General features: G+C 37.0%; 1 protein-coding gene across 1 annotated transcript in view; it reads right to left on the bottom strand.

Moving 5' to 3' along the window:
• Positions 1–3,790: 3,790 nt before the first annotated feature.
• The window catches only part of CNST (consortin, connexin sorting protein), a 114,812-nt gene continuing 103,396 nt past the window's right edge, over positions 3,791–15,206 (bottom strand). The window contains exons 11-12 of the mRNA XM_065886680.1: positions 7,600–7,735; positions 3,791–4,227 (exon numbers count right to left, since the gene is read on the bottom strand). Of these exons, the coding sequence (XP_065742752.1) occupies positions 4,022–4,227; positions 7,600–7,735 (342 nt within the window). The 3' untranslated portion in view covers positions 3,791–4,021. The remainder of the gene's footprint in view (positions 4,228–7,599; positions 7,736–15,206) is intronic.

Genomic DNA, 15,206 nt, shown 5'->3' with positions numbered 1-15,206 from the left:
TTAAAATCAGCCTGTCAACTTGTAAAAATTGCTGCAATTCTGATAGGGATTGTTGTCAGGTCTATGGATCAATATTGTTTTCATAAAATGAATTAGCAAGTATTTTCTCCTTTTTGAAGAGTGTTTTGTTGGATGGGTATTATTTCTTACTGAAATGGAGAAGCATCTGGACCTGCAGTTCTGTGAGAAAGTTTTCAATTGTGCTATTTAGTGCTATTCAGACTTTCAATTTTGACGAAGGCTCTAGCCAAGCAGTTTTCTACTCCTGGAAAGCCCACCCGCTATTAATGCCACAAATGCTAATTAGAGGCAAAAAGTAATACTCACTAGAATTTTGGCTGGGAGAAAAGATTCCTGTCTATCAAGCTGCTATGCAGGTGGCCTAGAGAGAATTTTACTTTTCCTCCTAAAAAAGCATGACACATGGTAGGGAGGAATGAGCTCAAGTTTCTATCCCCATGAGTAGTAGTATCCTATATTTCTTCATTTTTTTTTTCCCCTTTCACAAATATATTTACCTTACCAGACACTAACTTCTTTAAGCTGGTACCATTTCTTGTTTCGAGAGCTCCAGCACCCAGCTCAGTGCTTGGCACACTGCAGACATTCCAATGTTTGTCAAGGTACAGAGAGTAATAAACACTGTTGCTCATGGTTCTGAACTGCTCTCGGGGCAAGAGACAAGAGGTTGATTTCAGGACTTACTCTTCTCAGGACCAGGAAGAAGAGACGCCCAGTAGCCTATACCAAGAGAGATTTAAAAGCTACTAGAATTCCTTAAAGAAAATTCCTTAGTACATGAGGCTCACCAAATGTTTATCCTTGAGGTTATTAAAATAGCAGATGGCACTAGAACTTGTGCCATAAACCCTAGATCACTCTTATTCTTTTTGAGGATGGAGGCAACATGATAGAAGGTAAAGTATAATGGCTTCAGGAGTCACAAGACCTGATTTAAAGGATGTGTGTTTACTGATCTAAGTAAGCATCAAATGAATAAATGTGAAAACACAATATACACTTCATAATTAAGTATACAAGGGTGAGTTAATATTAACTGAGCCCATAGAAATGAACAGAGTTATACAGGTCACGTTAGTGGGAACACAAATATTCAGTCTCTCTCTGGATTGGGATTAAATGTCACAAAGTCAGCTTCAGCAAAACAGGTAAAAGGTAAAAGATTTCTTTGTTCTTTTCCCACCTTCCCTCTTTTATTTCTCAATTCCTACCCTTTTCTCTACCCTGCCATTCCAGCAAGATCCAATTCACATCTGTCCTTTCAAAATAAGGCCTACCTTCAAATTTTAAATCCTCTTAGCATAATTCACAGCTCAATATAGTAAACCTCCCAGAGGGATTTGATTTTTAAATCTAAAGGAATGAATTTTTAGAGTGAATTTCGGTTGCTGTTTCAGGCAGATGGGGAAGTGTTTTAGAAGCACAGGAGCGTATACGTAGGGAGCTATTAGGCTACCCAAAGTAATCTACTCATGGTGCCGGACCAACTTCTGAAGTTATTTTACTTTCACTTTAAAGCGGTTTTTCTCAGTACCCAAGGGGTTCAAATAAACTCTCTGAGACATTTTTTTGGTATAGATTTTAAATTACAAGCTTGATCTGTTACCCTCAAATACAGTTCTTAAGGAAGATTAGTTACAAATAGTTGTCAGTGCTTTCAAATGACAGAAAAAATTACATTATAGTAAAACTGGATGATTTTTTTATGCAAGAGATAACAATTTCTCTCATCACCAGATAGAATTACTCCAATTCATGCAATAAATGACAATTACATTTTTAAAAGTTGTCCTAATTTTTCTAGTTGAGATTTCATGCCTATTTTAAATCAAGACATCAATACGCTCCCGCGCTCACCTCACCCTCCCTGGGAAGCAGTGAGGACACACGTGCTTCTTCTGAGGCTCAACTGGACTCCACAGAGTACCAAAGTGTTATCTCAGTTCTTTCACCTCAGTGTGAAGGTTCCCAGGAAACCTTCCGTTTCAGAAGTAATGGTCCTGGTGGCCAATAGGAAAATATGACATATAGAGTTTTTAGGACTTCAATAGTGACCTAAAAAGGTGAACAGGAGGGAAACTTTGACTTATCGTCACATAAAACCGGCAGAAATCAGCATCACCAAATTTCTGTAACTAGAAATCATGAGGGTAAAACAGAAGAGGTTTGTCTCTGATGGGGATGTCCCTCACAGTAGACTTTGTGAATGTCTTTTACAGAGCCACATAATATAGTACCATCAACATTTTACATATTTACATACAATTTGAATACAAATTCTTAAAATTTATAATAGAACATTAAAATAATCTTCTAATAAAGTCAGCCTTAAGTATAAGGAATCTAGATTTCAGTATCTTGTACACTTCTAAATAAATATCTTTGATCTATAATCCTTGAAAATATTATAGTTTATGGTGACATGACACAGACAAGTCAAACAGTATTATAAGTAAAAATAAAACATCAATTTAAAAATAAACAAGCCTAAAACCACATTGAGCTGAAATTATAGAAAATCAAAACACTAAGTATACAGTAATTAAATATCTAGCATTGGGATAACCAGATGCATGCTAAATGACACAATTTCAACTTCTATAAAAAGTCCTTTAAAAATCATAAGTCTAAATAAATAAGCAGAAACACAAAGGGAGGTACTGTACCAGCCAGTAACAACCAGAGAGAAAACTCTCTTTTTCTTTCAAATGATCCTCACAGAAAAACATGAAATAATAGTCATTTCCAGAAAACTATAGTTCACGTGTTTTGTTTCTTTTAGAATGCTGCCAATGATATAAAAAGCCAAAGCAAGGCTTCCTAATTGTTAGACCACTGTACCTTAGAAAAGGAAATTGACAGATTTAAATAAAAATCAGACATTTGCCTATTTAAGATATGATTGAATTTTTGCCTAATGACCTCACATTAGGTCTAAATCAAGCCCATGATATGAATGCACATTCAAGCATCTGAATGTATGATCTGTTAATACTGAATTATATATGATGATTTAATTTCATTTGCCCAAGTATTAGTTTATTTTACATAAGGCCAGAATTAAAACATCTAGAGCAGGAACTAATACCTTATTTATCTTTATAGAAGGGTTCTTAGATTCTCAGAACATAATAGGTGCTCAGTAAGTATTTATTGAATCGAGATGAATCCAGCATTTATTATATCAGGAAGCACTGAATCCACGATGAAGCTGGTTGCCTGACACTCAGAGGGAGCTCTTTAATTTTACCTCTAGGCCTGTGATTAATTTCTGGCTAGTTAATGAAGTTAACTGTCACAGATCTGTCACAGTTTCTTAATTCAGGGCCAAGATTTGTACCGTTCATCTGTTCCACAGTTAAGCCTTCTTGAAAGTTTTGTGGCTGCACATCTATAGTCATGTTGAAAGAATAATCTTTGTTATTCTACGCTGGGTTTTTGCTTATGATAACTGTCTGAAATACACAAGCACACACACACAAACATAATCATTTCACAAATGGAAATCTGGAGAGTGCCCAAAGCCTAAATTACATAGCTCCCAAGGTAAACTAAAAAAAGACATTGAAACTGTAAGGTAACTCTTTTTCATTACACACAAACTTATTGCGTGATGGCTGGAAGCAATGTCTTTGGACAAACGGTTATAAACCACAAGTGTCCTTAGCCATTAGCCTGACAAGGTAGCCCAAAATGGTTTGGCTCCAACACTGCCCTGTTTAATTCTGTAGCTCATTACACTAGGAAACAGCGAGGAGGAGGTGGACATGCTCTCCAAAGACCATTCCTTCCATCCACAGTGCTCAGATCAATATCTGTATCATTATGTGGATTATTCTGAGTTCCTCTGTTTTGCCAGTTAAAGCTGCTGTTTCTGATGTTTGTGGTTCCTCACTGGGGAAGGGAGGCGCATGTTACAGAACTCTTGAAATAAAAGCTATTTTAGATAGTTTCACTCTTTGATTCTCATGGCCAGCATGCCTGTCCCTCTTGAATGCTGCTAGGAGAGGTAGATCCAGTGTTTAAGTCCTGCCATTCCCTGCAGTAACTTAGTGTAATAGAAATCCATGTTGTCTGCAAAGTCTGTACAAACAGGTGACTCCGTGTCACCAAAAGTGCAATATAATGCAGTTCCTCCCACACTAAGGAAAACCGTCGCTATGCACAGCAAGACCAGTAAAATACAGGAACCACCTCCAACTTCATCTGCAAACAGGAAAACAGAGTAAGGTTAAAACTGACACAAAATTAATGCCTAGTATCTGCTGTCTGCTCACTGATTAAGATAACTAGATGTTTCTAATATTACTCCTCTATGGATAGTCACTGACAGGAAGCTAGGACACCAATGACTATACAAGGACCTATTAGTTACCATAAAGATATATACTTGTAGAGCTTGTGAATGCTAAAATTAAAACTAGCTCATTTATACAATGAATATAACCATTTCCATAAAAAAAGAAGAAAAAAATGGCAATACTTCTCTGATGTGCTCATAGCATTATTTTAGAGTACAAATTATATATAACCTCACTATTACAGTATCTTTGGAGTTCACATCATGGGACCACCTTAAAGCAAAGTCAATTTGATATTAAACAAACAAGCAAAAATGTCTGAATGGGATCTTGCATCTTAGTAATACTCAATTTTATCTTTCAGTGGAATAGTGAAGTTCTAGCTAGTACAGTAATTTCATTTCTTAAACAACTCTGGCAGGCTTGTTTTTAATAAAAATGTCCACATAAGTCTTCCTATATTGAAGAAAATAACTACTCTCTGTTGAAAGTCTTAATCACTCATAATTAAAGAAAAATTAAAAATATTTGGAAAAGACTAAGAAGTTTTATGATCAGCATGATGAGGGTGTACCAAAACCTTCTTGGAAGGTAATCTGGCAGTATCTATTAACATTTTAAATTAATTTATCATCCAGCCTGGGGAACTTTTGAGAGTGAAAGAGTGTTAAGTGAATGCAGTGCTGGGACAATAGGTATAAACAAGAAAGGACTGCCTGAGGCCAACTGGTCCATATGGTTCTGATCACCTAGCCTAGCAAATCCACTTTCAGGAATTAAGCCTACAGATCTGCACAAAACACAATAGCATATTTACAAGCATGTTCACTGCAGCAAAGTTTGTTATAACATAAAGTTGAGAATAACTTAGTTATTCTAGTTACAATGGAAGAGTTAAATAATTATGGGAGATTCATATCATGGAATACTATGCAACTGTTTTACAGAATGAAGTAAATTTAATACATTGTTCAAAGAAAGATGTCCAAGATTGATGGTTAAATTAAAAAGCCGTGACACAACGGTATATAATGAACCATTCATGTTAAAAAAAAAAGGGCACATGTGTATGTACACACATATACATGTATATATACAGAATGTGTTTTGAAAGGATGGTAAGAACTTCAATCAATACCTGGGGGAAACCCCCAAGGGAGGGAGGGTTGGGAGCCTTAAACTTTCTACTTCATTATTGTCTAAGTTTTTTCATGATTAGTGTATATTACTTTTATGATTAAAAAACAAATTTTACAGAACCCAATATAAACCAAATAGAATTTATTTGGAAGATTTTTACAGTAATATGTGAATATATTCTCCCCATAAAAATTTAAACATGAAAGTATCTAAGAGTCTAAGGGACTCTTCCCTTTTACTCCTACCCAATCATATTCCCCTCTCAACCAAGAGGTAAACACTGTTAAATATGGTGTGTATCCTTCCAGATCAAACACATGTGGTTTCAGGATTTTTATAGAAACAGGATTATGTAATTGTATTGTCCTGTGATTTACACATTTACAGTTTAATAGATTTTAATAGTTAATAGACATTAATAGATTTAATAATTTATACTTACCAGAATTTTTATACACACAAATAAAAAGGATCATATCATTCATGTTGTGTTTCTTGGGGTTTTTTTTGTTTTTGGTCAGTTCAGTATTTTTACCATCTTTTCTCTTTTTGGCATGATTCCCACCCACCCTCTTATCTTTGTTAACAATCTAGTTTATGTATTTTTCTGGGTATTTCTTCATTCTCATATATTTATATACAAACATTTAGATACAATTTATTTTAAAACATCTATTTTTTTTTTTTTTTTTTTTTTTTTTTGCGTTACGCGGGCCTCTCACTGTTGTGGCCTCTCCCGTTGTGGAGCACAGGCTCCGGACGCGCAGGCTCAGCGGCCGTGGCTCACGCAGCCAGCCGCTTCACGGCATGTGGGATCCTCCCAGACCGGGGCACGAACCCGTGTCCCCTGCATCGGCAGGCGGACTCTCAACCACTGCGCCACCAGGGAAGCCCCTAAAACATCTATTTTGTTTTAACTACATGCACTGATAGTATTTAGAGCTGTGCTGTCCAACATGGAAGCCAGGAGGCACAGGCGGCTACTGAGCACAAGTTACGTGACTTAGTGTAAGACGAGATGGCTACTAAGGGAACTAGGGACTGTCAGTTCTAAATCCTGGGTTCCGCCTACTATGTATGCAATGATTCAATACCAATTGGTACAAACAAAGAATTGAGCACTTTATCTGGAGAGGACTGTGATAGTTACAAGCAAGGTGCAGAGGTAAAATGAGGGGTGGGAACAGATTATTTCCAAGGTTCCTACCAGCTTTATAACTGTAAAAATTTAGAAACCTCTACTGCTATCACTTTATGTCATATTTAGAAAGCATATCTACACGTTGACACTGTTATTTTAACAATGCAGTTGTTTTATAAACATGAAAAGCATACTGACAGGTTCTTGGCTATATTTCTACTCACTCTGATTTACCTAGGCCTTAGACAAATTTAACCACCACCTTAAATATAAGCCCAGGAGGAAAAAAATCAAATAGCAACAGTGTTAAACTGTACTCTTTTTTTTTTTTTTTTTTCGGTACGCGGACCTCTCACTGTTGTGGCCTCTCCCGTTGCGGAGCACAGGCTCCGGACGCGCAGGCTCAGCGGCCATGGATCACGGGCCCAGCCGCTCCGCGGCATGTGGGATCTTCCTGAACCGGGGCACGAACCCGTGTCCCCTGCATCAGCAGGCGGACTCTCAACCACTGCGCCACCAGGGAAGCCCTAAACTGTACTCTTGAGAGACACCTCTTTCTACAGAGTCAAGAAGAAATCACCGAAGAGAAAATATTTGTAATCCATAAATATTTTCCACATCAGTCAAGGAGTATGAACTGCCACTGAAAAGAAGACAAAAATAGCAGGCTCACTAAAAAACAACAAACAAAAACTAGAAAATAAAACACGAAACAAAGAAACTGAAATAAGCTCTGAAAATTGAGGACTATCTGTGGGACAGGAAGGCAATGAGATGAATTTTGCAACTTGCTCACTTATTTGAGCAAAACAAATTGCTTAGGAATTTTTTAAGAACTGACAATAGTTTGATCCTCTGTGTTTCTTTACAGAAGATAAAGCAACTAAGTCCACATATTCTTTACAAATCCTGTTACCAAACACCTTATTGTACATTAATTCATTCTTTCAGCAAACACTGATCAAATCTGTGTTAAACACAGTCTGAGCACTTTACCTTGATCTAAGCTGTCGTCTATTTCTTGGAATCTCACTCTTCGCTTAGATGGTTTCTGTTGCATCTGGGCAGGATGATCTCCTACAGTATTATTCCTCTTCTTTAATATAGAGACCAATCCTTCAGCATGAACAACCTGTCAGAGATTGTAAGCACTGTTTGTTATATTATGGCAGGACATATCAGTGATGTTTTACATGTAATGGTAAGAAGGCTAATTCAGTTCAAGGGGTATCTGAAGTCCTATTAGAGGTTTCACCAATTCCTATAGAAAAAAATCACAGTCGTCAAAATCTAACAGAATAATACTTTCTCTTGTCTTCAGGCATTGCCAAATACACATATCTAAAACTCTGACTGCTCTTCTAAAGCCCTGAATTGATTCCAGGGCCAGGCAGTGTGACACAGCATGGACTGGAAATCAGGCCTAGTTTATCCTCATTTATAGCTCCGCACCCCTGTTAAGTCATCTATAAAGTGATTCTTTATGGCCTCTCTTTGCTTAACCATTAGTCCTGGGTTTTGCTTTGTAACAGAGGCTGCTTTTTTCATTCATCAGCAATTTTTAAGAAATGAACATGTGAGACTTAAAATATATTCGATACCAACTTTTAACATCAAAATGAGTGTTGTTCTTAGTTCCTCTGAGAAACTACACATTTACTAAATAATGTTCTAGTGCTCTAAATGTCTTAAGGACTTCTCTTCTAGATTATCTCTTAGACCCAGTTTACTAGGAACATATTACCCTGTAGTATGCAGAGGGTGGCAAACTATGGCCACTAGGCCAAAGGCCTGCTGCCTAGTTTTGCAAATAGAATTTAATTGGAGCACAGCCAAGGTTACTTATCCACATATTGTGTATGGCTGCTACAACGGCAGAATTGAGTACAGACCGTAAAGTCTAAACTATTCAGTATTTGGCCCTTAGAAAAAGAAAAGAAATAGAAAAAGACTTCTATTATTTCTTTAGTCCCCCTGCTACCCCTTTCTATGCTGTCTTTCCAGTTTTCACTTGGGACACCTATCTTCTGCCTCCACCCCACCCTTTATTTAGGAACAAAGACAAAACAGAAACCCTTGCCATTTAGGAGTTAAAAGACTCTGAGGCACAGGGAGAAAGAGAACAGAATCAGTTGGTAGAGCCAAATGGGAAGCTGGAGGCCTTACCATAGGCCCCCCTAGGCAGTAGGTTGATTCACTGAAGTTGACTTGTGAGTTGCCTGCTTGAACAAGCTGTAGGTGATGACATAGGTGGGCATTGTGGCCCACTGTGCTGATGTCAGTGACTTGCTGGTATCTGATCACTGTAAGCTGAGGACTTCCTGTAATGTCATTTATCGGATCAATGGTATAAAATATTTAATATGACTTCCAGTTCCAGCCAGCCACCTCTGATAATGAGCTATACATAAACATTACAGATTCTATTAGTTCTTTTTATAACTCAACGCTTTTAGGGCCAAATAACTCAATATAGTCTTCTACTGGGCTTCCCTGAACATGGGTCTATAGAAACCATTATCTCAAAAAAAAAAAAATAAGTTAGCAATTTATTCTTTTTATAGAAAATATGTATTTCAGATGATGTAGTTCTTCTGAGAAAGCTAAAATACTTTAGTGACATTAAAATGATAAGTACAAATTATGCAAAGGAATAGTTTTTCAAATCTTTCATTAGAAAGCAACAATATTAAAGACCATCTTTATACAGCAAAGAAAAATGATTTTACAAGTACCTTGCTGAAACTGGGTACTTGAGGAAGGGAAAGAAATCCTAATAAGTTTCTAAAGAGCAAGACATGGAAAATGGAAATTAATTTTAATGAGTATATTACTACTAAAGATATATCATTGACTTTTTAAATTTTTAGTAAATGTAAAAAAAAAATAGGAACTTTTCATAGATTCATTCACTATCTATTTCATTCCATAAAATAGTACATTTACCAGGAATGAATTCACCTACCATAGGTGTTTTGAAGTTGCTTTAACTACTTAGAAAAAACAATCCTATTAAGAATTGTTACAAAGACAAGCTCCAGAGTTGCATTACTGTTAACTGTATGTCTTTATGATCTGAGTTTTGAATCTGTAAATTCAAGAGACAGACCCAATAATAAATCAAAAAACACTGCAAATATGAATAAATGGATGTTGAAAGACCAAGAGAAACTCTCAAAATCATCTGGAAAGACACAGAATGTGCTTCCAAGACCTAGAAGCTAGTCCTAGTGCAGCAGCTGTTAGGCCCCTACCTTACCTCCTACTTGCCCTAATCTGGTGTGTTGGGCTCCAGAAGTCATATAGTTAAGGGATACAAGACTTCCCAAGTGGCCCCATCTTATTTACTATGGATGGCAATGAACTTTGGCAAATTTTTGAAAAAGGGAAGAAGTAAGAGTATGAGACATTACAGTTGTGTGGGATGAGCCAACATTTTATCTTGACACCCTCCCCACTCAACCCTTAATTCCTGGCAAAAAATCTATCCACAGCCTTTACATGCTTTTCCTTTTTCTCTCCCACCAAGAATCTTTTGTTTCAGCAGGCCTGCTCCAGTGTCTGAAGTGAAGGAATGTGTTCTTTTCCATTATTTCCTTTCAGTCTTATTCAGGGATCTTCTCCAGGGATCTTTCTTTTTTTAACTGCCCTCTTGTCCTATAGTTTATAGGGATGGTGGGACCAAGTTTAGGCATAGGAGATGCAAGCCAAGGGGGAAACTCTTAGAAGACAGGTGGGTGCGGTCCTTTCTGTTCTGACAAGAGTTTGGGGCAAGCGTCTTAGAACCTACCCCTAGTACAGAAATTCCTACTTATCATACCAAGACGGTCAAACAAAAAGAAATGACTTTGGTACAGTTTACCTTAATTTTATGGTAGAAGGCAAGTAAGTTAAAACAAAGTCATGGTCTTAGTCTACAGTCTCATTCAGAAGACTGCCAAGTGTTTCTAAGTAGGTTGGGAAGTTGAGTTAGGGCACATAGAAATGTGTCTTCTCCAAACTACTTTTAAAAAACATTTCTATGCCTTTTAATTTTTTAACATAATGTCAATATTAAAAGGTTAATAAACTTTAAACCTCAAAAAATAAAGCTTTAAAAACTAAATTTAGGGAATTCCCCGGCAGTCTAGTGGTTAGGACTCCACGCTCTCACTGCTATGGGCCTGGGTTCAATTCCTGTTCAGGGAACTAAGATCCCACAAGCCGCATGGTGCGGCCAAAAAAAAAGTTAAAAAAAAAAACCAAACTAAATTTAGTTTCCCACTTCAATTACCAAATTCCTTTCCTACCAAAACAAAGTATACCAAGCCTTTACACTGAGAACAAAAAGATTGTCTAAGCTGTAATTAGTGTAATTGTTACTGGTGGTACTCTATGAATAAGTGCAGAATTAAAACAAATAATGAAACATCCATCCGACCTACCCCTGTATATTTACAAATAAATAGCTCTTCTGCACTTCCCCCTCAAACAGCAATGATCATCTTAAATAGCATTTTAATAATGATCTGTTTGTAAAAAACAGAATTATTCTGCAACTCTGCTGGTACATTCAGAGAGGCCTTGCTGTTAGATCTGCCTCCTCAAATTAAAGGAGAAAATAGATACCAAATAATATTCTTTTACTGATCAAGGCTTTACTCAACCCAGAAACTCACGGTTGGTAAGTTTTGCTTGGTTTCCAGATAACTTGAGAAATAACATTCATAAATCATATTAGTATATTATAAACAGCTTAAATGCCAGCAATTTCACTGTAGAGAATGAAATTCCGGTCATTCAATGTCAAATTTTCCAGTACTATTCTTCACTGAAAGAACAAGTCATGGTTCTCTGCCTGGTCCTTTAGGTTTGGGCTCCAGAATAAGAACTATGATTTAGTGAACCTGCACTTTATGTAAAGACCTTTACATAATATTTCATACTTAATCTTTACAACTCTTATTATACAGGCATTACCAGTCCTATTTTACAGATGAAGAGGCCAAGCTGAGAAAGCTTAAATAACTTGCTTACATTTGTAGCACCAGTTATGGGCAGAGTTGAATACTAACTCAAGATTAAACCTCTTGCCATTTCCCTAATGCGAAAAGATCTTATTTTCTATGAGTATTAAAATTTTGCTTAGTTTCATTTGTTATAATACATATTACAATTCAAATTAGATGAACAGAACTTTCAAATAAACCTAATAAGTTTCTTTTGTCTTTCCAAAACACTTTATAGCAATAAATCCTTATCTTATATATCACCTGAAGTAAGAGATACTTAAACTAATGGCTAAAACCGTCAGTCTAGAGACACTGGGGAGAAGGTTAGATGAAAAATCCTGTGTCATTCAATAATCCGAAAGTACATTAATGTCATGGCTTCTACTACAGCAAATTAATAGAACAAGTCACAGCAGGAGCAAGAGGAGGCGGCTAAATGGAGGAAAGCCATCTTCTAGAAATAACACGACAGTGCTCTCTGGCACTACAATGCTGCATCTTAGAACACGACAACATGGAGAGTAAAAAACAAATGATGATGAAGTACATTGATATTGAATTTTTCAAAGATAAATTTAAAAAGGAAAAAAGGGCGCATGCGTGGTCCTACCACAATGTCAGTGCCTAGTCCACAGTGAGGGTGACAAGAAGTTAGCTTCCTTAGGACCAAGGAGGCAACCTCGCACTTGCAGGAAGACTTGTTGCCCCATCCATAGGGAGGAATAAGCTTCCTGTTACGGCTGCAACTGCTAAGAAGCCAGCCTTGCTGTGGTTTCTCCCAGACATTTTATAGATACCGTGTGGCTGACAGGGTCTTGGTGCTCCAGTCGGGTGTCAGGCCTGACCCTCTGAGGTGGGACAGCCGAGTTCAGGATATTCGTCCACCAGAGACCTCCTGGCTCCATGTGATATAAAACAGCAAAAGCTCTCCCAGAGATCTCCACCTCAACACTAAGACCCAGATGCACTCAACGACAGCAAGCTACAGTGCTGGACACCCTATGCCAAAAAACTAGCAAGACAGGAATACAACCCCACCCATTAGCAGAGAGGCTACCTAAAACCATAATAAGGTCAGAGGCACCCCAAAACACACCACTGGATGCGGTCCTGCCCACCAGAAAGACAAGATTCAGCCTCATCCACCAGAACACAGGCACCAGTCCCGTCCACCAGGAAGCCTACATGACCCACTGAACCAACTTTAGCCACTGGGGCAGACACCAAAAACAACGGGAACTACGAACCTGCAGCCTGCAAAAAGGAGACCCCAAACACAGTAAGATAAGCAAAATGAGAAGACAGAACAACACACAGCAGATGAAGGAGCAAGATAAAATCCCACCATACCTAATAAATGAAGAGGAAATAGGCAGTCTACCTGAAAAAGAATTCAGAATAATAATAGTAAAGATGACCCAAAATCTTGGAAATAGAATAGACAAAACGCAAGAAACATTTAACAAGGACCTAGAAGAACTAAACAGGAAACAAGCAATGATGAACAACACAATAACTAAAATTAAAAATTCTCTAGAAGGGATCAATAGCAGAATAACTGAGGCAGAAGAACGGATAAGTGACCTGGAAGATAAAACAGTGGAAAGAACTACTGCAGAGCAGAATAAAGAAAAAAGAATGAAAAGAACTGAGGACAGTCTTAGAGACCTCTGGGACAACATTAAACACACCAGTATTCGAATTATAGGGGTCCCAAAAAAAGAGAGAAAGAGAGGAACTAAGAAAATATTTGAAGAGATTATAGTTGAAAACTTCCCTAATATGGGAAAGGAAATAGTCAAGTCCAGGAAGCGCAGAGAGTCCCATAAAGGATAAATCCAAGGAGAAACACGCCAAGACATATATTAATCAAACTATCAAAAAATAAATACAAAGAAAAAATATTAAAAGAAGCAAGGGAAAAACAACAAATAACACACAAGGGAAACTCTGCAAGCCAGAAGGGAGTGGCAGGACATATTTAAAGTGATGAAGGGGAAAAACCTACAACCAAGATTACCCTACCCAGCAAGGATCTCATTCAGATATGACGGACAAATTAAAACCTTTACAGACAAGCAAAACCTAAGAGAATTCAGCACCACCAAACCAGCTTTACAATAAATGCTAAAGGAACTTCTCTAGGCAGGAAACACAAGACAAGGAAAAGACCTACAATAACAAACCCAAATTAAGAAAATGATAATAGGAGCATACATATTGATAATTACCTTAAATGTAAGTGGATTAAATGCTCCAACCAAAAGACAAAGACTGGCTGAATTAATACAAAAACAAGACCCATATATATGCTGTCTACAAGAGACCCACTTCAGACCTAGGGACACATACAGACTGAAAGTAAGGGGATGGAAAAAGATATTCCATGCAAATGGAAATCAAAACAAAGCTGGAGTAGCAATTTTCATATCAGGCAAAATAGACTTTAAAATAAAGACTGTTACAAGAGACAAAAAAGGACACTACATATGATCAAGGGATCAATCCAAGAAGAAGATATAACAATTGTAAATATTTATGCACCCAACATAGGAGCACCTCAATACATAAGGCAAACGCTAACTGGTATAAAAGGGTAAATCGACAGTAACACAATCACAGTAGGGAACTTTAACACCCCATTTTCACCAATGGACAGATCATTCAAAATGAAAATAAATAAGGAAACACACACTATGAATGATACATTAAACAAGATGGACTTAATTGATATGTATAGGACGTTCCATCCAAAAACAACAGAATACACTTTCTTCTCAAGTGCTCATGGAACATTCTTCAGGATAGATCATATCTTGGGTCACAAATCAAGCCTTGGTAAATTTAAGAAAATTCAAATCGTATCAAATATCTTTTCCAACCACGATGCTATGAGACTAGATATCAATTACAGGAAAAAAATCTGTAAAACATACAAACACATGGAGGCTAAATAATACACTACCAAATAACCAAGAGATCACTGAAGAAATCAAAGAGGAAATCAAAAAATACCTAGAAACAAATGACAATGAAAACATGATGACCCATAACCTATGGCATGCAGCAAAAGCATTTCTAAGAGGGAAGTTTACGGCAATACAATCCTACATTAAGAAACAAGAAACATCTCAAATAAACAACCTAACCTTATACCTAAAGCAATTAGAGAAAGAAGAACAAGAAAACCCCCAAAGTTAGCAGAAGGAAATAAATCATAAAGATCAGAACAGAAAAAAATGAAAAAAAAAATGAAGGAATGAATAGCAAAGATCAATAAAACTAAAAGCTGGTCCTTCAAGAAGATAAACAAAATTGATAAACCATTAGCCAGACTAATCAAGAAAAAAAGGGAGAAGGCTCAAACCAATAGAATTAGAAATGAAAAAGGAAAGTAACAACAGACGCTGCAGAAATACAAAGGATCATGAGAGATTACTACAAGCAACTCTATGCCAATAAAATGGACAACCTGGAAGAAATGGACAAAATAAACAGAACAATCACAAGCACTGAAATTGAGACTGTGATTAAAAATCTTCCAACAAACAAAAGTCCAGGACCACATGGCCTCTCCAGAGAATTCTATCAAACATTTAGAGAAGAGATAAC

This window comes from Phocoena phocoena, chromosome 1 (assembly GCF_963924675.1).
Source record: "Phocoena phocoena chromosome 1, mPhoPho1.1, whole genome shotgun sequence".
NCBI classification, from domain to species: Eukaryota; Metazoa; Chordata; class Mammalia; order Artiodactyla; family Phocoenidae; genus Phocoena; species Phocoena phocoena.
This window is presented reverse-complemented; position numbering and strand designations above follow the sequence as displayed.